Genomic DNA, 24,414 nt, shown 5'->3' with positions numbered 1-24,414 from the left:
TCAAAGTACAAGTGAGTGAGATGGAACATTTAAACCTTCTTAGGTTTTCTAGTATTTCTAGATTATGACTACAATATTCTAGTTAGATACTGCTTAATGTGGTTCTACAGACCAGTTTTGAAGTGGAAACCTGGAAATCACTATTCTAGTAGAAATACAACTTCCCCCTCTTTTCCTTCTTTCTTCCCCTGTCACCCAAGGGAAATCAAATCATTGTTTTTAAAAAAAATCCTACCTGTATAAATGATTAACATAAGGGCTTACACCCAGTGAATTCATCCAGTTTCTGAAAGTCCTTTCCTCCTTACTTTCTCCTATGGTGACAAATATAATTCTATGTAAGTTATCGGAGAAAACACTTTAATAAGCAATGTTTAAATGGTTCTCATATCCCTCCCCCCCACAATGAGTTCATTATTTCCCAAACAGTAATCTATACTATGAGGCAATCCTGTCCAATTCAGATTCACTCAGTTCTGGGCACAGGGACAGGGGCACTACAGGGCCCTGTCTACATTTCGACTACATTTTTCTGAGTAAATACAATTTGATAAAATACAGAACTAATTTTTTATTATATTTCACATAATTAATATATAATGGAGTTGATTAATAATAATTTCCTAAAAATAAAATGAGTGGAAACTGCATTCAACAGTACCATTAAATCTGTTTGAAATGGCATCTTTTAATAAAAAGTCAGTACTAACACACCAGACACTACAACTCCACCCTCTCCTCACAGAAGTTGACAGTATTAATTTGCAAAGGGCCTTCCCAAAGCAACAGATTTCATTTTTTCAGTTTTTAGCACAGAAAACTTAGCAAGGCAGTGTTGTATTGGTTAAATTTGTGAAGTTATTTATATTGCCGAGGGAGCCAGTTATCCCCACAGTTTTAACCAGCAATTCTACTTACAAGAACTGCAGAAAATTCACTAGGAAGTAAACCCCAACCTTCACTTTCCTGACTTAGATCACTTTTATTATTGCAATCATGAGTTCTAACCTCTCTTTCTCTATAAAGTTACAGCTTGCAATAATTCATTAATTTTCTACATACAACACTACCTAAATTTTAACAACGTCTCTGTGGCCACCTGCATGTGAATTACTGCTGCATAAGCTGTTTTCTCTTGCATCAAAGAGGAGCATTTGAGAAAATATTTAGCCTGAATATGTGAGCTTGGAATAACCTCATCACTTTGTTCCCCCCTGGGTTGATAATCCACAGTTAAGAAAACAGAGAAGACATTGAGGAGAGACAAAATCTCTCCAAACAGTGAAAGAGCAGATTTCTCCAGACTGAAGCACAAACATCTAAGCAAGATTTTTCTTTGCTGTTTTCATTTGCTCCTTAGAGGGTAACAATACAAAGTCTGTCTGATGAGGTTTAAACAGCATGAAAACCATCTTGTTTAGTACTGCAATTCTAGACTGACTACAGAATAAGGAATGTTTTTGTAAAATGAAGCTACTGTGTAAACATGTATTTATCATTAGACTAGAAAATCTCTTTAACATTATCTTTCCACGCCTAGACTTATGACATAACATTGATTTTTAGACAGAAATTACCATTTTAATCTAGGTCTCTTACCCTTTTATACAAAAAGCTCTGGACTTCAGACATTTCAGCTGTAGTTTACAATTTCTAACAGAATAAATTTTATTTCAAAAGTTTCAGCCACTTTACCAGGTTCTTTCCAATTATTATTAAGTAGTTGATATTCATCTTACTGATACATTTTCTAAATTATGAATTTTTTCATATGTAATTTGAATTAGTGTTTGTTTCAAATATTTACTTGTAAAAATAACCAAGGAGTCACTGATGAAACAGAAGAAACAAAGAAAATACTATTCTGCAAGGTCATCAGAATCAACCTTTGTGACAAAGTTATTAAAAGTATCAGTTTTTCCATTTAAAAAACCAATCACAACTCAAGAGTGATATATAATTTAAGTTTATAAAGAATATCTTTGAGATTATAGATTTTTGAAGTGAGTGCCTTATGCTTCTTTTTAATGATTTTATGGTTACTGAGCTTTGAGTTGATTTGCAGTACCTAAAATATTGACTGCAAAGTGCTTTTAGGAATACTTGTCCATTGCAAAGACAGTACCAAGGTTATTCAGTGAACTCTTACTAAACAGCATAGCCACAAAAACAGATACTCAGCAACTGCACTCAGACTGAGAATTTTAAAATGCATGCTTAACATTTTCAGGAGAATTCAAAGTAGCCAAGCAGGAGCAAGAGCATGCAAGTTGGGCAGGACCCTTTTGGAGAGTGGGAATCCAGGAACTAAACCCAGCATACAATATTTAATATGCCACTCTAAACAAATCCCTTTATCATGCAATACATTAAGTGTTCATAAGTTTTCCAGATGGCTGAGAACTGACCAATTTTCTCTCTCTATTCTTTTATTCAAAATATACCTTGTGATCCTATCAGGAGCATATCTTCTGCTGAGTGGTGCAGCAGATAGCCAAAATCATTGGAAAACTGCAGAAAGGGGGCAGAGCTACACAAAAGAGAGAGGAGCATATTTGGTAGTATCCTTTATATTTATTGCTATCTCTTCTTTGAGATCATTACACTGTGGAACTGAGTGGAGAGTAGCCATAGGGAGGGGGTCAAGAATCCAAAAAGCTCCAAATATATCTAAGATTATCTCTGGAAGACAACAGAGTTCAAGATGCAGTTGCAGCCAAAGTTCAGCCAGCCTGAGTGGGAGTAGTTAACCCTCTCGTGGTGACAGCCATGAAGGCTGCCAGTGATCTAAGCAATAGCACAGGAATCTACACTGGAGGAAATGTGGGTGGACACAAGTTCCTCCTCTTCCTCCCCCCAAGAACTCAGCTTTCTGCATGACTTCGAGTCCAAACTGCTGCTTTCCCCACGAGCAAGAGGCTCCTTGGATCAGCAGCAACATGCAAAGGTCGTGCATTAACTGAGCTCAGGACTGCCCTCTCCACCCCACACAATATCAAATGTTCATTTTGCTATGTCAGTATTCCTGAGGGATATGCTCTCCATATATCAGTGCACATAACCAGACATATTATCAGGGCAGATGTCAGTTTATGCACAGCATTAATCGTCTTAAACTGAAGAGGACAGCCACACCACACACTTTGGGTGGGACAGTGCCTGAAAAGATGGAATTTATGCAGGAAAATGAAGACTTCAGAAAGCTCTACTCACCCACACATGCCTACAGCTTGATGTCTCTGTTCATGGAAAGCCCTTAATGGCTAAACCCCCCAAAATACCTGTATGGCATTTGACTTACTGCAACTCTTGCCCCCACTTTATATGCTGTGGGGTTTTTCCTTCTCTTTTACTTATGATGGCATATTAAAACAATAGAAAAATGTAAGAACAATGCAAAAAATCAACCAGAAAAAGGACAGAGATGATTAAACAATAGGGGCAAAAAAAAAAGAAAGAAAAATTGCAGAGTAAACACTTTTATGGAGTACAGAAAAGTACTAAATACAGTACCTACATTAGGAGGGGTCAAATCTGCATTTCATGAAGCAAAACAGGAAAGCATTATAAATTATGAATCAGATTTCAACAGACAATCTATGATGAAACTATAAAGAAATTAATGTCATATTTTATATCACTAGCTTGAGAAAACATCAGTACAAACACAGGACAATGGAAAACAAACATTAACAGGAAAAAAAGGTTAACATTGTCTTTGAGCTGAAGTAACTATTTTGATGGTTTAGATCTACTTGACACCATGGGAATTATTATTTGAGGGCAAGAAAGAGTCATCTACTTTTCTCTGAACAGGTAACATTGGCATGATTATCCATCTCTAAAATATATACTGCAAATAATAAGTTAAATTTGGCTGGTATTTATCATTACAAAATCATAGCGTAGCATTCAGCTGATTGTAACTTTTTAAACTGGTTTGGCTGAGACTTTGATCTCATCTAAAAGTTTCAGGAAAGTCCAGAAACTAATTCAACTGGTTTTTCCCATGCCAATGAAAATTGTTCCAAATTTAACCAAGTTTTCAGTATTTCAAATCACACCAGCAACTTTATCTTCAGAGCAGAGAAGCTGAATTGAACATATTCCGCCTCCACACAGCTCCTGTATACATTTCCAAGAGCTGACATTTCTAACAAAATTGAAGCAGAGGAAGAGCAGACCTTTCCTTCAATCATTTGTCCTGGCCAGCAGGGACTGCAGTGACTGGGGTTATTCCCCTGAAAAGGGAAGACAACGTCCTGTGCTCTGCAACCTCTATCACATCACAGCTGGCACCCAGCTGAAACTAGAAGTGCAAGAAGCCTGAAATAAGAATGGTCTGAGGGGCACAAGATTTGTGACACGGGGATGCAGCAGTGCAGACAAATTATGAAAAAACAGGAGCAAAGGAAGATGGACTCACCTAGATGGAAAGGAAACCTGATAGGAAGAGTAAGAGGAAGGCACGAGAAGGCAGTGCAGAGGACTATGTGAACATTGCTGATGATGTCTCCCGAGTGCAGCACCCCTGATTCTCACATTCCTTTGAGATCAGTGAACAACTGTGAAATACACTGGCAGGAGCCATTTCATTATCCTAGATTAGCTGGTCCACGGCAAGGGCAACTGCCAAAGGTTGTGACCAATTATCCCTTTATCTCTAGCATTAGAGATCGGAACTGTACAGTTAAAGGCCAAATTCCCTGAAACTATAGGCTCTATACAGGCTGTTGATGCAATAGATTAATATGGGGGGCTGATACAGAAGCCTTTTTTAAAAAAAAAGTTTCCTACTTTAAAAGGCAGCTAACCAATATACACATATATCTATAAATGCACTATGTGAAAAATACTTTTAAAGACTATTACAGTTGCATAATATAGCACTGCAAAGAAAGGCTAGAATTTGTCTATCAGCTAAACTATAAACAGCATGGAAAGAAGCACAGGAAACTGAAAGGAAAGTAGGAGGACAGTTTTTGCTCCTGCAAATGAATGACAGAAGGTTATTCAGGAATAACCATTTGGTCAGGCTAACACAAGTGAACAATATACACACTAATGGGGGATTCCTACTAAGGCTTATATTGCCTGCTAGTGAGCAAACACAGGCACCAGCACACAGGGATCCTACATCACAACCTAGAAGGAATACCTAAATAGAAATCACTAATATTCTTATCTTCTGTATAGTTATTAGGTTGGGTACCTTCTAATAAATTGAGATCATAAGATGAATTGTCAGGCTTGTGCAGGGCTGGATATGTGTTAAAGAGATTTGCAACAAAAGCCAAATTGAGCTTAGGGTTGCCTGCAACCACATCAGCTGGAGTTACAAACTGTCTGCAGCCCAATTTATCTGCCTGTTGGAGCATGTATTCAGCCCTCCTCAAGTCATTTTTATCCTGAAAAGAAAAACAAACAAAAATTAATTTACAGTTAAGTCTAGTACTAGATTGTACCAAATCTTCAGGTAGGGAAATCTTTAAAAGACCCACATCAGTTCCTCCCTCATTCTACCAATGCCTGAGTTAGCTCTCACAGCCCATGACAATTCCCCTCTTTCTTCTACTGTCCTTTACTTCTGTGGCTGTCAGCACAGCATTCCTCATTAATCACAGCAACTGCAGCCAGAAGAGCAGTGATTATATTTCCATTTCCAGGCTGTTGATTCCCATATTGCATATTCTTCTACATGTGCCAAAGGTTCATCATCACTGCTTTAAACTGATATTCTCAAGCACAGTAATTACAGATGACAACCAAAACCTTCAGTAAGAGTTTGAATGCTTCAAACTTTCTTTTTTAATATTTTTGCCTCTTAATCACTGTAAGTTGGCAAATTGTGTATTTTGTTCATTGGTCTTTATTCTTAATAAACTGATCATACGAACTGTAGGAAATTACATGGAAAAAACTAACTTCTACTCTTTTTCATTCTCAAAAAAAAATCCCAAACAGGAGCAAACAAAGCAAACAAGGAGTTTAAGAGAACTAAAGCATATAAGCAAACAATCTTGCACATGGGTTTCACAAATGTAATGAATAATGAGATTCTACCTTAGATTCTGATTGATATATAGGTATCTCAGGCATGCAGTTCAACTTTGTATCAAATGCACTCTCAGAATAATCCTTCCAACAAGCAGTATAAAGCAGCTTAGACAATTGTTTTCACATCCATGTCGGCTGGTTTTAGACCCTCTGTCCCTTTACAACTTATAGCTTGATGGATGCTGCACTTTCCTGCTGGTTATTGGAAGGGCTCACATGTTATTTCTAAATACTATTTGGTTAAAGGAAGGACCACAAGGTTTGTCTAGTTTACTCTTTTTCCTTGTCTGAATTCCAGACAAGGAGAACTGAGCAGGATGTTGTAATATTCATGTTCAATGACCCAACTGAAAATCAACATACACTACTCCAAGTAAAACATAGCTCCAAACTTTAGACTGCAGGATGCATTATCCTGTTTTCTGCAGCACTTTACAACCTACTCAAGTTTTTGCCCATTTACGCTTTTGTAGCACTGAGGAATCTGGCTGAGTTTTTGCACACCTTAGGGAACAAAAGAGGATTCAGGGACAACCTGGTAACCAGAATGTTAGATACATATACAGAGGTCTCAGATAATTTCAGTCTATTTTTACATTTCTGGATACTTACATGAAATCCTGTAAAGTCAATTTTAATGGGCAGTTGATCAAGGTCATCTCCTTTGGGTGCAATCTGATTTAACAGATGGTAGTATGCTCTCGAATCCTAAAAGAAGTAGTGTAATATTTAAAAAAAAAAAAAAAAAAGAAGCAGCAGCAAGTATGTAGCCTTTCCTAGACATTTATTGCTCTAATAGTCCAATCCAAAAGCCATAGGAGGCAAAAATACAGCACCCTAATTTCAGTGAATATGGATGAGGTCATACAGCCATTTTACTACCCTGCTTCACATGGAACTAACTCAGCCAGATTGCAGAGAAAAGGAATGTCTCCTAATTATTCTTGACAGTGCTAGTTAAAGGTACTCTGAAGAATATTAACTAGACTGTTGTAATTAAGACACTCAGGGCAAATTTATGTGGTTACCCACAAAAAGCATCAATTTTGCAGTAAGAAACTACAAGAAAAAATAAACCCATACTAGTTCTAAAAGTAATTAATACTTTTCTTAAACATCATATAATATTTTTACCATAGTAGCAGTTTTCATATAAAACCCTAGTTACAGTCTGCTTCAATAACAGCCTGCTAGGTAACATTTGAAAAGATGTAACTTGCAACTAATTGACGTAGTTTTCTCCAATGAAAGGAGGTCTAACCACCTGAGGGAATCTTCCTCCTTTGCTTTTAATTTTAAAAAGTTGCTGCGTTCTCTCATCATCTGGGCTACTAGAATGCTCTGCATGCCTTATGCAGAACGACTGAAGACAGAATTATGCAACTCTGCCACCTGCCCCAAGGAACCTTTCAGCCCCTGTGTCAGTCAGCTGACACACCAGCAAAGCAGTGACTGAGAGTTATTAGGCAGTTAATAAGGTGGTGCAAATTGTCCTAAACAACTCTAATAGCCATCTTACAACATTAAAACTTCCCTGGATATAAGCTTATTGGAAATGTTCACTTTGCACGGTGATGTGATAATACATGGGATGAGCAACTAAATAGGATAGAAGAGATCAAAATAATGCTCTTTCAATGTTGAAAAACGCAGGATGAACCTACAGCTGAGAAAGCAGATTACTATTGTATCTAAATTCTTCTGATCTAATTTTTTTCTATGCACAGTGTGTTTTAATACCATTATGTTTGATTATGAGAGCAAGTAACTACATACCTTAATGTCTTGGCTGAAGTTGCTGATTTTCTGCCACCCTGCATTGGCCAGATGGTAATTCACCCAGCGTAGCAAGAGGTCTTCTGGGGAAAGCTTCATTAATTGATCCAGCTCTTCTCCTTCATTTAGCAAGGCAATAAGAGCTAAAATCAAGTTTGAAAGAAAGGTGAAATCATTGCTATTGTGGTCTGAGCTAATTCCAAGTGGCTGACATTGCTATACCTGGCATTACTCTTACCTTCATTTCTGGAGATCTCAATATCAGCAAAAAGACCAACTTTAATGATCTGCCACAAGAGTCCTAATACCAAGTGTGGTTTTCCTTCTTGCAAATCTTGTGATCCAATATTGACAACCGTACAGCCAATGGCAGATGCTGAGTTCAGAGCCAGGTTTAGGTTTTCCTATTTGGAATATCATCATTTAACAAATTTGTGAGATTGTATTTTTTAGTAAATTTCTCCATATTAAACTTCAGAAGAAATAATACGTTAGTTCAGTGGCTTCCAATGCAAAACTGCACTCTGGAAGTTTTTTGTGAACTACCTTGCATCTTACCAAAATTTAATGCAAAACATTATTGACAGCGTTTAGTACGGACCCACCAAAAAATTGTGGGCCACCTTCTGCAGCTTGGATTACTGAGGAATACTCTAATCAAAATACTTTTTGCAATTTGTAAGTATCAGTTACACAAATTAAACAATACTGCTAAAAATATCAGAGGCTTGATCCTGAAAAACGTGTTCATACGGAATTCCTGCACGGAGTCCTGTGAAGGGTAATACTGATATCACTGTCATCCCATCTTGAATCTTACACATTTATATAAGCAATAGTTAAACTGTAATTGAATGAGAAGCATAAGGAAATCATGGCAATTCAAAACCCTGACACTCAAAGTAAACCTAGTGATTGTCAAAGATATTGACAAAGATTCCAAGAAAAAATAGCTGGCAGCTATCCTAAATGTTACTATTTTCTTGTGTCACATTTTAACTATCTACAGAGACAACATAAACACATGCAGCATCATCTTTGCTGACAAATGTTCTTTAAATAAGTAGAGATTACAAACCCACTTGGAAGATTTAGAACATAGTGTGGTTTAACTTTTCGTATTTTAACATCACAGCCTGAAATAAAATGTCTGCCATTTAACTGAGGTTTTTAATCAGCAGTTTTTTCTCATTGGGCCAGTAACTTATGGATCTATTTCCATTTCCAGACCTGTTTTCTTAAACCCAAACTAAGGTCTTAAAAACTGTTTCTGTCAAACTTTTTCATGACTTCATACACAATTAAAAATATATCTCATCTTCTGTCCCAGTTTCTCTCCAGTATTCAAAGTGCATCATCCTTCCATAGAGTATACAGCCATGCAGACACTTTCTGCATTGCTAAAATACAGCCTGACCATCCACTCAGAAGACTAAAATTATTTTCTTCAGGTACATAGTAAAGCAAAACAAAAATAACTAATAAGGAAAGAATTAGGAAAAGCATGAAAAATCAAGTTTTTCTGTAAATCATCTAAGAAATAGGAGAATGCAGCAGAGTTTATTAGAAAATACAATCTCATGCTGTGGGATTTTTTTATTACATAGAATTTTAAAAAATTTTTTTCTCCACCAGAACTGTCATTAAAACAGAAAAATATTTTTCTTTTTCATTTGTGGCAAGTTCCTATCCATGCAGTACTTACAGAAATAGTGAAAGGAGTGAGTTTTTTCTTATTAATAGCCCTTTCATCAATTGTATCTGGTTGTGAAAAGTTGATCATTTTGCTAAGGAAGGAAAGTCAAGAGTTTATTCAAACTTCAATTTCTCAGAAAATACGTTATTTGACTAAACTACTAACACTTTAAAACTAGATGTAAATATTTCTGACAAGATTAAAAAAAACCCAACCATCCTCTAAATCTCTTCTCCCCCATTAAATAATTGCACATTCATTCAGAATGCCCCAGATAATATGTTGCATTTGGCTTTTATAATTAATAGATCATATCTGTAACTGTCAAAAGAAGTTCCTGACAAGATTAGAACTGTAAACCAAAGTAATTTAAATGGCCTCTACTGAAAAACTTTGTAGTATAATCAGTGTATTTGTGCACTGCATTTCTGCAGTACCTTGTATCACATGGATCTCAATTCACATCATTACTAATATGCTAATCCCTTGTTACCATGGTGTGTAAGTACTATTAATCAACCTATAACTAACTAGAAAGTTACAGCAGACTGAAGTTAAGGGACCTACTATATGCTTTCTGTTTTGCCATGACTTAATTCAGAATTCTGTTCCTTCTATCCCATGATTTAGTGACTATAATTAATAACTTTAAAAAATAATTAAAGTAGTCAAGTTTTCTAATTATTTCAACTAATGAATTTATGAACTGTTTAACCATCTCCTTTATAAACAGCCTACACATATCTAGCATGTATAAACATGGGTCTGAAGTGGAAAACTGCTTCTATAACATATGCACAGAGTCACACAAAAAATTTGCTAAAAATCACATTTCTATGGGCAAACAGATTTTCCCCATCTTACACTCTGATTGAAATATTGAAGAGTGGAGTCTTGATGTTAAAGCCTGTCTAAAGTTTTCCAATTCATGTCACTGTGATCAGCATTTAACTGTTGAGATTAATTTCTTTTCTTTCTCACAGCCTTGGACTCACCAAAGAAGGATGCCATCTGCAAGGGATTTAAAAAGACTGGCATCTGATGGGTTCATGGGTAGGAGGTGCTTACAGTCTGGGTCATCTTGTAGAGCTTTATTTATCCAATTAACAAAAGCAACTTTTTCTTCCTCTGAAAAGAAAGCATTAAAATAATAGTTTTAACATTTCCATGAACACAGACTACTAACAGCATACTTGAGTCAAAAAGGTTCATCTGCAACAAAAGCCCTTAGTTTCACAGGGCTCAGTTATTAAAAAAATCAGACCAATGGGAAAGAACACAAAAAACGGTAAGTACAGATTGAGTTTCTCCCACTGCACCATCTAAGTATCTGGTGATTTTCTGAAGGATAACATAAAAATCATGGGAACATCATAGGGAAGGTATCCTCATGGCTGACTTCAAATTCAGTTTCTCAGCAATTACAAAGAAGAGGGGAAAATTTCTCCTCTGAAATATGCAATATCTCAATCCATGCACTGATGGTTTAAAACTCAGCGTTTCATACAGCCTCCTATTGGACTTCAGAGACTGGCAGACTTTTGAGACTGATCTTGACTGCTGAACTGTCTTTAGCTTTGAGAGACTTAAAAAGTTTACTATCTCTGTTTTAAATTCTCTTTCATATTCAGTGCAGAGTTTATTACTATGTATCTAAGAAAGCTTATTTGGATAACAGTCAATCAAGTCTCAGTATCCAAATTCCCAAAAAACAGAGGTAGCATTCACCTCACCTCAAGAAGCAGCTGACTCATTACACTTCTTTCATTGTCAGTGGGAAACAACGTGAAATTCTAGAGTACACTTCACTTCATCATAAACGAGATGGTTGGTGAGGCCAGGCCAGGTGAATTGTGCTCTAGTGGGGTTCATTTCTCTCCACCAAAAATAAAACAGCATCTAAAGAATTACCTCTGATGCCCCACAGGCATCCTCTGAGATGGAGCATATGCCCTGCTTTGAGGACCTATCAGTTATAGCTGGTGCTAGAATCCTACAGAAAGAGAGGATATTGCCACCTTTGGCTAATCAAAGTGAATCTTCCTCATATACAGAATCTTAACACAATCTGGAACCACACAGATTCCAGACTTAAGTCAATCAAAAAAGTTGCAATATTGCTGATTGCAATATGATCCTAGAAGGTGGTTCACACTCTCACCAGGAGCTGCAATGCAATTAGGCACAATTACCAACTTAAATTCCATGCAGCATGGGGAGGTAGAAAGAAACAGATCAAATATTAAAAGCAGCTTCTTAAGTGTGAGAGAGTCTACGCAAAAACCATGTAGGAGTGAACAATTACATAATGGCAGAGACAGCTGAGGAGACCAGTCCATCCAGAAAGAATATGTGGTGGTTTGTTAGTGGGTTTTTAGTTCATGTTAGTTAACACTGTGGAAATGAAAATAAGGATTCATTTTTTATCTGAATATAGGAATAAGAGCCCATTAGCATGGAATAAAGGCAAAAACTTGACTAGCATTACTAGAAGTATGCCAAAGGGGCCATTTTTCCCCCTTACAAGCTTTCAGCACTTGTTTTCCTCTTCTGCTCTAACAGACGCCTAACTTGCCTCCAAGTGCAGCATGAAACTAGAAACAACTGCACGGAGTTAATAAACTATCACCTACACTTACCTTGTCCACCTCCAGCTGCTTTTGCTGTGTTAATTTGCTTTCAGCACCAACATTTTCCAGTTAGGCTCTGTTTTCTCTGTAGTGCAAATTTAAAGAGTCTTCCTCCTTGCAAAATTTGCCTATGTTTAACTATTTCTTACCTGAATAAGAGTGCTGTGTCCCCTCACTAGATATTGCCGATGTTCCTCCAATTGCTGTGATTCCTTGCTTTTTGTTTATTGATTTTCTGAAAGATTTGCTAACATCTTTACTTTTCAATTCCTGAATTATCTGAAATAAGAAAAATGTAGAGCATTTTGTGATTGATTGTACCTTCAAATAACTGTTAATTCATAGAAGTATTCTAGACTCAGTAGTTAACCTGACTTTCTTTGATATTCACATTGACTTCTGTTCAAAAAAAACCCCAACTGTTTGGATATCTATATCTATACTGGATATCCAACATATTATTTCTCAGTGAACACCTGTATTAAGCCATGCTATCCAAAAAAAGGACATACAAATATCTACCCAATTTTTCCACAGATATTTTGGTAAACTGAAGAACACAACTAAAGATACACACATTTTTGATGATGATAGTATATTTTTCCCACTTATTACCCCACATGCTTTGCAGTAGAAGGTTATGACATGACAGTTAAACATGCCCTTCCTTTATCAAGCTAATACCATTTTTCACCTACCTCTAATGTAAACCACATGGGATATATTGATATGTCCTAGCTCTGCCCAGATACTGCAGGGGTGTCAGACTGACAATGAAGTATAAGTAACAGACACAATTAATATCTGGAAGCAAGTATTTGAATGTTTAGAATTTCAGAAAGAAAGATCAATAACTAATTCAACAAACAACCTACTGCAATTAGCAGCAGTACTCTAACTTCAAAGCAAAACATAATCATCCCCAAACACCCACAAACCAACAGCCTGGTAAGTTTTTATTTATTTTAAAATGCACCAGTGAGTGATTCTCATTTAGAAAAGTCTAAAACTTTGAAATCTGTTCACTGAAAGGGAAAACTTGTACCTCACTCCCAGTAATAAACAGCCTTTAGTATAGAGATTAAGCATAGTGATAGACTAATGTTTGCACTACTAAGAGCATTCAGAGACTGGTGTCTAATTGTCTGTTCTTTTGTCAGAGCAAGGGCGGGCCCAACAGTTCCCACAATATGTAGTCCTTCCCCTTGCCTTGGAGGAAACAGAAAACAAGACTGATTGCAACTACTGTTCTTTCACATGCTGCTCAAATCAGAACTGTTAAATTAAACAGGAGTGTGAAAGACAAAAATTAGAAAATAACTATATAGGATATTCTAAGTTGTCGGAGAAAACTCAAAATAATAGTTATATATAAAAATAGCTGTACCACTTAATTCAGTTTTCTATCCTAATTCTCAGCAGATATCAGACAGTAGATAAACATCCAAAGGGAATGTCTTACAGAGACAAATTCTTCAAAGTTGATTCTCCCATCCTTGTTGCTATCTGTCACTAAAATGATTTTTTCTGCAATCTCCCGGACTTTGTATCCAGGCAAAGGTAGACTTGCTTCTTTAAAGAGGTCTTGAAGCTCATAATCACTGACATACCCACTGTTGTCAATATCTGTAGAATGAAAACACAAGTTGTTATACGTAAGTAAACTTATGCATACTCATTTACTATAGTATGGTAACTGTTAAGAATAAATGAAGTGTGATAAATGCAGTTCTTGGAAATTAGTATTTCTTTCTCTGATATAGGTAAGTATGAAGGAATGCTTGTGGATTAGAGGCACAACTGTCTAGGACTTGTGCCAGCTTGTTACATGCTTTCTCAGGAACTATCTTATGATCTCTTAGCACAGATATAACAATATAGCAAATTTGCAAATAGTGAAGATTTTTTTAAGACTACCAACAAAATTATCTATAAACCTTCAAGTCAAAGGGAGATCAATTAATATATGCTTACTGCCAATATTAAACCATTTGCAATCAGTAAGCTCAAATATGATGCATGTTGTTATTAGAAGAGCACTTCCACAAGAAAAACTACTTACACAAGAACTCTGCCTGACTGCATTTTATTTCTTATCCCAGTATCTGATAGATATTTTCTGTTCTTCAAAACTTTTGATGTGGTCAGGCTTGCTTGTGAAGAGTAAGTCTGGGATGATCTGTATCTGTTTATTAAAGGTGACCTTCCTTAATCTTTTAACTGGCTCTGTTGGGAGCAATTTGAGCTGCCACCTCCACTTACACTCGGCTCCCAAGAGCATGGCAGGAACGTTCACGTACAGCAAAGTACCAAAATGCTTTTTTTCAACAAGAGGTTTGAAATTGTGGAAAGAAATTAATGGCTGTATCATATAAAAATAAATTGAGTATAATTTGCATTATTCATGATGAATAATGCAGCAGCACAGAAACAATCAAAAATACCCTTTGTACTTTCACCTTTGGCCAATCTCTTTGCAGAAAGCTGTCTTGAATTCATCCTAGTATAATAAACAATCATTTTACACACCCATGTTTTTATCCAAAGTAACACGTAAATGAATCAACCACCTTACCTGTTCCTATTTTTTTTAATCTATGCATATTTCCACATACATGGTTATATATATATTTATACAAGCAGAATTTGAGAATGTGGTTACCTGTCCCTTGGCTACATAATGGAGAGAAGTACTTTTAAAAGCAGAAAAGCTGTAGTTCATACACAATATAGACGAAGTCCAATCAGATACAAGAAATCATATCCTGCCTAAGTAAGACTGGATATAACGCCCATTGTTTTATATATTTAATGCTAATATTTTCCATGTTTGACAACAATTTTCAGTGACTTTCACGATCATATTAAAGCTCCTGAAAAATACTAGTTACTAGTATTTTCCCAGTTCTATGAATGATACATTTGTAAGAAATTTAAGAGAACATCACAATGAGTCAGAAACAGAAGATGATGCGGCCACTTTTCTGACTTGTGAAGGTGCTCCCACCTTTGGGTTTTTTTTTTTTCATTTACTAGTTTAAAACATGTCCTCATACTGTGTCTAGTATCAGAACTCAGCCAATAATACCAGAGTGGATGAATGCCTCTCATTACGGAAGGGCAAGCAGAGAAACATGCTTTCATCTCAAGCCATAATTAATTGCTATACAGCAATTTTCTTGTAGTCCATACTACACTATGTAGCTTCTGTACAGCTTCATAAGGCAGCCACATTTCACTGCTGACAAAAGGCTAAAAACACAGGGTAAAAAAAAATCATTTTGTGTTTTTGATACTACCAGAAGTTCCCAAATCAAAACACAAACTTTTTATTTGCATATGTATTAATCCATCCACTGGCTTGCAGACATGTAAAACCACACATAATAACAGGGATGGTCTAACCAGCAGAGGACATGTTCATGAGCTCACTCAGATTACCAGCTATTTTATTTCTCTAGGTTCATCTTTCACCGAGGGTAAGTTTCCATGATGACAAGCTGAGAGTTAAATACATGCCTTCTCTCAGTTTACCAATGTAGCTGCAAGCAATTTATCCATAAAGACATTAGAAATGTAAAAATAAAAAAAATTATAAAATCTAATGATGCTTAATTTTTATGTTTTACAGAAAGCATAAGGAAAAAAATGCTTTTCAGTGAGTAGGAGCAGTACAGACAATGCTTAAAGCAGAAATATGAAAATATGCAGGCAGGAAATGGAGAAAAAGAAGGAATACAGACGGTGAAAACCAAACGTATAGAAAAGCTGTCAGACAACACCAGTGAGTGTTTACCTATGCTAACATCTCTCAGTAAACTGATACATGTATACAGCACTCTTCTCCTTGACCTGTTATGCCAGCACCTGCAGGACATAAACTACTTGAGCTATAGATGTCCTGATGATTGTTTAATAGCAACTCATTAATTATCTTACATGGATGTATCTTACTCCCTTTTAGAATTTCTACTCTTTGTTTGGTCTTAACAACATCCTGAGTCAATGGGTTCATTGTTCCATTATTTATAGTGAAGAAAAGTGGCTTCTTTTTCTTTTAATCTTCCTGACTCTCTACTGGGCATCACGTGGTATCTGTATTGGCAGAACCTCAATAACTGCCTCTTCACTTCTCCATACTCCTCATGGTCTTAAAAATCTCTAGCATACAGCTTCCCAATAGCTTCTTTACCAAGTAAAGACTCCTAATATTTAAGACTTCTTGCCTAAAATGACCCTGTTCCCCCCATTATGACTGATTACAAACATGTTTGTTTCATTTCCTGAGCTGCACATTTACATATCACCCCTCAGAACTGCAACGAATAAGAAATAAAGCAGACATGAACATTCTCAACAGCAGTGCAATCTGGAAAAAAGGGTTAGTTGCTATATAATTTCTTACACTTTCTCTGTGCTCTGATTAATCTGTAAACATCCTGTCAAGCACACAAAACTGTACAGTTATTTATTAACATCAGCTAGATGCAAAAGATCAAAAAATCTCCAAGTTTAGTTTACTTAAAACAAAATCTTATTCAATAAATTAAAAGAGACATCATTAGTTCACCAAAGCATGAAAGTAAAGCAAAAACCAAGTAATCTAACATGAACATACATAACACCTGAAGCTTAATCAAACTTTTTTCAGAATTAAGGAGTTCAAAACACTGGATTTTGAGACCCATGATGTAATATATACAATAACACAAATAATGCAACCAACCCTGCAAGAAAATTTATCTGTTTTCAGTGCTGAAGTTGAAAGAAATTAATACACATAGTTTCCAGTGAAAGTAAGGGGCTCTATGCAAATGTCTTTTTACATTTTTTTTAGATATTACTGGCAATACAGAGGGAAAACACAGCCCTATCAAAACCAAGTGATCCATAAAGATTTCTTCCACAAATCCTAAACAGTTTTGCAGTGTTAATGGCATCCTTATGATTCCCTTATTTAAAGCATACCTATTTTGCCAAATGCTTCTCGTAGCTCCTCAAGCTCTTCCCGAGATATAGTAGTTATGTTGTTTTCCATCTTCAGACAGCAGAAGTGTTGTCCTCAATTGCTTATACCTAATAATAATAAACAGGTAAGATATTATACGTATTAGTTACTGATCTACTCAACACAAGGTACCAGACCTGAATGACATGTCCGGGCCTGGCACACTTAAAACATTACAAACAACATTTTAAAGTACATCAAAAACCTAGCAATTCTTTTCACAATATTCACAATAGCAGCACCTGTTTACATACATTTGATGTTTTCATTTGCATACAATAAGCACTGGCCAGCAACCTACCTCCATTGCTCAAGTGGTTTTCAAGCATTAAAATCTCCTCAGACTTCAACAAACAATTTTTGGAAACATTAATTTCTAAGTGAGATATAGTATCATTGCCAAGAAGTGGTTAGTGCTGGGATCTAGTCCTGCAAAGCACTGAGCACTCCAACACTTACACAACATAAACCTCAGTGGGACATTTCCAAGTACCTTCCTACAATCTGTGGGTGAACACTGAGGAGCCTTTCCAGAGCTGCTGCAGGAGGAACCACCTCCTGAACCTTACCACTCTTCTGATACCCTGTTGTGTCCTAACACTGTCAAAGAGCTGAATGAAGGCTTTTACTGAGCAAAGACTGGAGTCTCAGTGAGAATCTTTCTCTCCTGACCTCCTTAAAAAAGCAAAACAAAACTGAAGGCACCTTCACAAGGGTTGATAAGCTCCCATGAAAGATCTTTGCCCATTTCCTCTTATCAAAGCTTTACTACAACAGGATGATTCAGATTTATTGGGAGTAATTGCAGCTTTGTAAAGAAGTCACACACAGTTGTCTCAACACACAAGTTTATATTTGTGTTTGCCATTTTGCACTGTGCAGTGCCACTGGCACACACAAGACAAGGCCAGGGCAGCACCACCTGTCTGCACTAAGCTCTGAGCAGCACCTGGCTGGAGAAAGCACAGTGTGCTACAGGTGGGGCTGTGCCTACCCTAAACATCCAAGTTTCATCTTTGCTTTTACTTTATAAGCCAAAAGTGGGAAAAATACACCTCACATAAATATTTTCATCAAAGTTACTCTAAACTTGCCAAAGTTTTCCTTCTGGTTTAGTGCCTTTGCTTTAGAGAAAGAAAAAATATATTCTTGGAATGACCAAGTTCACAATAAATATATTCAGATCTGCTATATGCAGCTGCTTCTTCCCCAAAAACCAAGCCTACCAACAGAACAGGACTGTTACCCATGGGACAAGACCCTAGAAGAGGAAACCTGATTTCAACAATTGGTTTTACCATTAATCATGCTGGATGCCCTTAGGAAAGACTGTACCTTTGTTTCCCACCTTCTGTGGAAAATTTTTCTTCCCTGATGCTATATAAACAGAGTTCTTAAACAACAGTGGGTTATTTTAAATAGATCTTGTCTACTTTACTTGGGTTAGTATTTTCTGTGTCTTCACTGGGACTGTTCCTGTGGGTCACACAGGATGTGGCCTTGAGTGTGGGTGGCAAGTTAAGTCTTTTTCCTTCATGTCACTAGATCTTATTTAAGTACTAAAATCCTTCTTACCCATTTTGCTAAGCTTACTAACAGCATGTAGCAGTCTTCATACTCAAAACAAAAAAAAATTCAAATATATATTCAGAAAAAAATAACCCTTCACACAGACATTTCTGGAAGTGCAAGTACCTTCACTGGGAACCTGATGTGGCAATTAAAGAAATAATGAACTGTGGAAAAATTGGTGAAAAAAAAATAAAACATTTAAATGTAAATTACTAAGGAAATTTAAAGTACTCCAAATCTAAAAAAAAAAAAAAAAAAAAAAATCAAACAGATGACACTCCTCTGAAATGGCATGACAAAGCATAAGTGAAATATTTAGCTAAGCAAGTATAAGACAACAGCATTTTTGCTGGCACCATTAGTGTTTTTAACTATTTACCATTATCATGACTCAGATCTCACCAATTTCTGCAAAGTTGCATGCAATTAGTTTCACTCCTGCCCTTTTATGATTATTAATTTAGATTTGCCATCATATTCTATTTCATAAAATAGCAATCTTTGATTTCCAAAGACGTTGATTATTTCAGTTACACAGTAGAAACATCTGTTCTTGAATGAAGCAGATAAATAAAGCTAATAACCGCTCTAAAGAGACAGCCTTAAATAGCCTATGATATCATTACAGGGTAAATTATCTGGTCAATTAAATGGCAAAAGTGCTGCAATCATGGTTCGGGCATTCAGGAGAGACAGTTTGAACAGAGACAACACCTTAACTAGTCAGACATTTCAGACAATTTCAGTAGGGAAACAGGGACCTTCTGTCTAAGCTAATAAATACCTTGCATACCCAAGCTCATCACCACCCAAGATGACTCAGTGCACAGGCAATTCTGACAAGATTTAGCCTCCTTTTTTACCTATGTCTTAGAACTATGACTACCTGTTGAAAGGTATATTCATTTACAGAGAACATTTCTCTGTACTCTGAGGGCATTCATATGACACTTAGATTTTCTGTAGTCTATGCCTACATTAAACCATTTCCCGCTGCTCCAGGACAGGGAAGGTACAAACACTGTTTAATGCTGATGAAGTGCCCTTGATCCTCTTTTTAGTCCTTGAAAATATGCTTAATGTGAACTGACAATATTTATGTAGTCCCAGCCTGCTTTCTATGCCTGGAAGGCTTTTTCAATCTAAAGACAATTCACAGGCGTCTCCTGGAAATCATCCACATCCAACATAAGACAGATACAAACTACTGTTGGTACGACTGTGGTATTTCTTTGTGTGCAGAGGAGTATCTGTGGCTGAACAACCACAAAAGATGAAGTGAGTAGGTCAAAGAGCAGTTCTCGTCACATTTTTGACCTGTTATCAAAGCTGTCAGAAAAAACAGAGCAGTTAATTGGCAATCAGGCCCAATAGTTGTCTCCATCCATGCAGGCAAGTGGCAATTTCTTTTCCAGCTCTTCATTTCAAATTCTATTTGCCTCATTTCCACATGCAGCTGCTACAGCAGTGACAATGGAGTTTAGAATGCTGACTCGAGAGCTTATTTTCTTTTGTTGCTGTTCTTTTTGTCTGGTATCAGGGACACACCTCCTCTCTCCCTGCTGCAAATACTGCCTATTGCTGCATCATTCTTAAAGCTGTTGTGTCTAATGATAGCCAAAGAGCATCATTTGCATATACAGGTTGTGCTTTTATGTCAACAACCAGCTGGTTATTACTATGTATTATCTATAATTACAAACATGAAAATTCTCCTTCTCTTATTTGGCTTTGAATCAAACCTGCTATCGATTTTAATGGAAAAAAAGTCCCCCCAAAATACAGTTTAACCTGAGGTATTCCTGGGTTAGTTATCCAGGACTCTTTAAGTCGATGTGATGAGAACAGGGTAGCTTTCAAGCACTATCAGTGTCTTTTAATCTCTCACCAGAAAAAACTAGGAGTTCCATCCAGTCTTAGTGAGAAAATAATGCATTATAAGGTATAAGACACACAAAAGGAACTCTAAAACAAGAATATGCATTGCATATTCCCTTTAGTCAGTAAGGAAAGAAGAGGAAAGGCTAATTAAAAACTGCTGAAAATATCTGCATACAATAAAGATTTGAGCACTGGAACTAACATACAGAATGTTATCTCGATATGAACACACACAGAAAGATTTCTGATGTTTTCCAAGAAGATAAAACTACCCAAGTTTGTTTGTTCCATTTATTTCTTCATTTTCCCTCCCCAGCTCAGCTTAGACTGAAAGAACTTTTTACTTACAGGACAAGATTATTCTTGTCCTTCAAATATAAAGATGATTAGGGGCCAACTGAATCGATCCTTTAACACTGTGAAAGGACAAATTGTTTAGGTGTTGCACTGGTGGTCTGTAATAAAAGAGCAGTGGAGGTTACCTTAACTTACTGAAGTTTTTATCTTATTGTGGTAAGTCTCAATCTTTATGACAAAATGAATAATCATTACAGTTCAGTGACTTTATAATTTTATTATTATTGTTTGCCCTTATATAGGATACAGAAAGATAGCTTTTCTTTCCCATATCAGTGATAAGGCTGCAGGAGACATTATTAGGAAAGAAATGCACTGTATGTTATCCAAAGTGAAAGAGGCTTTGATTGTGGAACAGTCACGGAATCACAGAATGCCAGGTTGGGAGGCACCTCAAGGATCAGCCAGTCCAACCTTTCTTGGCAAAACCACTCTCTAGACAAGATGGTCCAGCAGTCTGCCCAGCCAAATCTTAGAAGTGTCCAATGTTGGGGAACCCACCACTACCCTGGGGAGATTATTCCAATGACTGACAGTTCTCTTTCTGAAAAATTGTCTTCTTATGACCAATTAGAATGTCCCCAGGAGCAACTTGCAGATATTGCCCCTCCTCTTTTCCATGCAACTTCTTGTAAAAGGGAGTAACTCCCCTTTAAATACTGGAACATGGTGATAAGGTCTCCCGTAAACCTTCTTTTCTCAGGGCTGAGCAAACCCAGTTCTCTCGGTCTTTCCTCCTATGGCAGCTTCCTGATCATCTTTGTGGCCCTTTTCTGGACCATCTCCAGCCTGTCCACATTTCTTTGTGGCAGGAATCAAAACTGGACGCAGTATCCCAGGTGTGGCCAGCCATCTAATCAGTTCAGAAAGAACTAATCTAATACACCTGTAAAATGATGAGCACTGGGTTTTATAAAGAAAAAAAGATAAAAAAATAGATCCACTCCAAATGCAGCAGAGGATGCTTGTCGATCTTAAAAATGGGAGAGCACCAAAAGGTCAAAGTAATTTGCTACATACTTATATATACCTGTGTGTATATATATATAAAGATACTGCAAACATGCGGCTAATTTTTGATAGAAGAGACGGGGTATAATTATGGTATTGATTACAGTTATTAGCAGAGTAGGATGAAGAGCAAAGTTCTTGCAATACCATACAGACAATCTGAAGCTTCACAACCTGGAACACTCAGACAATGTTTCTCAGCCTGGGCTTATAAACATGACTGGATATATTTATGATGATCAAAAGTATTTAATTACTAGAAGTTAGAGGATAACAATGAAGAAATATTATATAAACCAATAATTCATGGAATTTTCCTCAGTCTTTTACGAATGGCATTACATAGTGAACAAGGTACAACTTAAGAGGGAAAACCAGTATTTTTAACTTCGTCCAAAACTGTATGCACTGACCTCTGCTAAAGGAAGGCTAGCAAACCAGCCGCAGTGGCCATGAAATATGTATCTCATGTACACTGAAATTAATTACTCACTCCATAGGAATTTATTCGACATAGTACAGCAACTCTGGTGAATAACAGAATCAACATTTCCATTATGCCTTTAAGATAAACCTGGATGACTTATGAACAAACAGTAAAACAAGCTCAGATATCTAACTGCTAGACTGATCATGGGCCTGGTCAGAGTTCACTTACTATGCTGTAAGTACAAAACAATTTCATGAGGCTCAGGTCAGGAATGAGAGCAACTCTCTTATAAGGCAGATAAAAGCTTATTTCAGAAAGATACCTTTTCATACAAACACAATGCCTCCAGCTTCCTTTGGCTGCTAAGTGCACAGAATAGCCATGCAAATTTATCAGCAGTATCAGTTTCACGCAGTTTCCTTTGCATGCATCATTCAAGAGGATCTCAAACTGCCTGTGCTTTGTATTGGTGCACTCAGCACTCCAAATAAGATACATCAACAGAAACCTTACCTATGCCTACACCACTTGTAGGGAAGTAATTTTGAAAGAAGGCTATTGCATGCTGGAAGCATCTTTCATGAAGCGTTCTGCAAACCTAACCTGTTTACAGTCTAGCTACACCAACATTTTAGGCTGAATTTGCCCAAATGGATTATCTCAGATCACATGTGACCCATTTTGCTTTGGTTAATTACCTGTTTTTCTAAGAGTTCTACAGGTTTCACCTGCTTCCAACACAGAGCTGTGAGTATTGCCATCAAGAGCAAATCTGAAATAGTGACTTTATCTGTGAAACCGGGACACTGAGCTGACATAAGTCAGTAGCACCAGCCCTCCAGAGCTGTGCACACAAGTTACTACATTCTAATTATATTTTCTGATATTTATAAATAATGTCATTCCTAATACTAGTTCTGGTTAGGTCACTTTTGCAAGTTACAGAACAGCAAAGGAGTTAAATCTGTGTATTTCTGTAATACCGTGTGTCCAGGGCTCCCTACCTGATAGCAAACCAGTTCCAGGCAAATATATAAACAAAGCTGCTTCCATGCAACAAGCAGCTTTTCTTTAGGACTTGAAAATACCAGGCAAATCAGTATTAGAAAAACAGAAACAAGATTTTTTTCTTACAGATCTCTTGATAAGACACAATACTTCTGTTTTTCAGAACACAAGATCAGATTGTCTACAAAAACAATGTACCCCTTTAATCTGAAGCAAAATCACCCTACTTTTGAGATGAGATTTATGTTTTATGTGATAAAAATGTCAAAATTCAGTATCTTAACAATCTTCATATTTTATGTAATTTAAATACATTACCTTTCCAATAAATTATGGAGTACAGTATCAAAGTATACAATACAAAATAATAAATGTGTGCCATAATACTACAACAAATTAAGTGACACAAAACTAAAGTTTCCCTACTGACTTTTTAACATGGTTAGATTCAAAAAACTCTGACCCAAAGTAAAAGTTGGATACAGTGAATCTGCTAAAGTGGCACTTGCTCTCACTTTTATTATGAACAGCCCTTACCTTGGTCAAAGTTCGATAACAGCATGTACATGGTATCCGAATTATGTCAAGAGAAGTATAGACACAAGGAAAATGGAAGCATAGTAAGAACTTGAATAGACTCAAGCCATAAATCTTAATTACCTTTTATGCTATCTCAACATCTTTCATGGTTTCCATTCCTCAACACAAATATTTAATCAAGAACACAAAAGGCATAAGAACTTCATTTTTAACATAAACATACCAACTGTCCACTAATAAGACTGCTTCCACTAAAAAGTGTTTTCTGAATTCATTGCGAATAAAAGTAGCTTATGAAATAGAATAAACAAGAATAGAGTTACTACATTCTACAGTAGAAAAGGATGGTCCTGTTATGTCTTTTTAAAGATGTTTGAGCCTATGACTTGGTAGGCAAACAGCTTGGAGACACAAGTGTAAATGCCTGGATGACATCAGAAGCTCGGAA

General features: G+C 36.6%; 1 protein-coding gene across 1 annotated transcript in view; it reads right to left on the bottom strand.

Moving 5' to 3' along the window:
- PLS1 (plastin 1) overlaps positions 1-24,414 on the bottom strand; it is a 43,898-nt gene that overhangs the window by 6,274 nt on the left and 13,210 nt on the right. Inside the window, exons 2-11 of the mRNA XM_082287893.1 lie at positions 17,128-17,235; positions 13,622-13,785; positions 12,309-12,438; positions 10,525-10,657; positions 9,539-9,620; positions 8,072-8,237; positions 7,834-7,976; positions 6,670-6,765; positions 5,213-5,408; positions 236-314 (exon numbers count right to left, since the gene is read on the bottom strand). Of these exons, the coding sequence (XP_082144019.1) occupies positions 236-314; positions 5,213-5,408; positions 6,670-6,765; positions 7,834-7,976; positions 8,072-8,237; positions 9,539-9,620; positions 10,525-10,657; positions 12,309-12,438; positions 13,622-13,785; positions 17,128-17,197 (1,259 nt within the window). The 5' untranslated portion in view covers positions 17,198-17,235. The remainder of the gene's footprint in view (positions 1-235; positions 315-5,212; positions 5,409-6,669; positions 6,766-7,833; positions 7,977-8,071; positions 8,238-9,538; positions 9,621-10,524; positions 10,658-12,308; positions 12,439-13,621; positions 13,786-17,127; positions 17,236-24,414) is intronic.

The sequence above is a fragment of the Coloeus monedula genome (genome assembly GCF_965178545.1).
Source record: "Coloeus monedula genome assembly, chromosome: 10".
Lineage (NCBI taxonomy): Eukaryota > Metazoa > Chordata > Aves > Passeriformes > Corvidae > Coloeus > Coloeus monedula.
The sequence above is the reverse complement of the archived record's forward strand: the minus strand, read 5'-3'. Positions and strand labels throughout refer to the sequence as shown.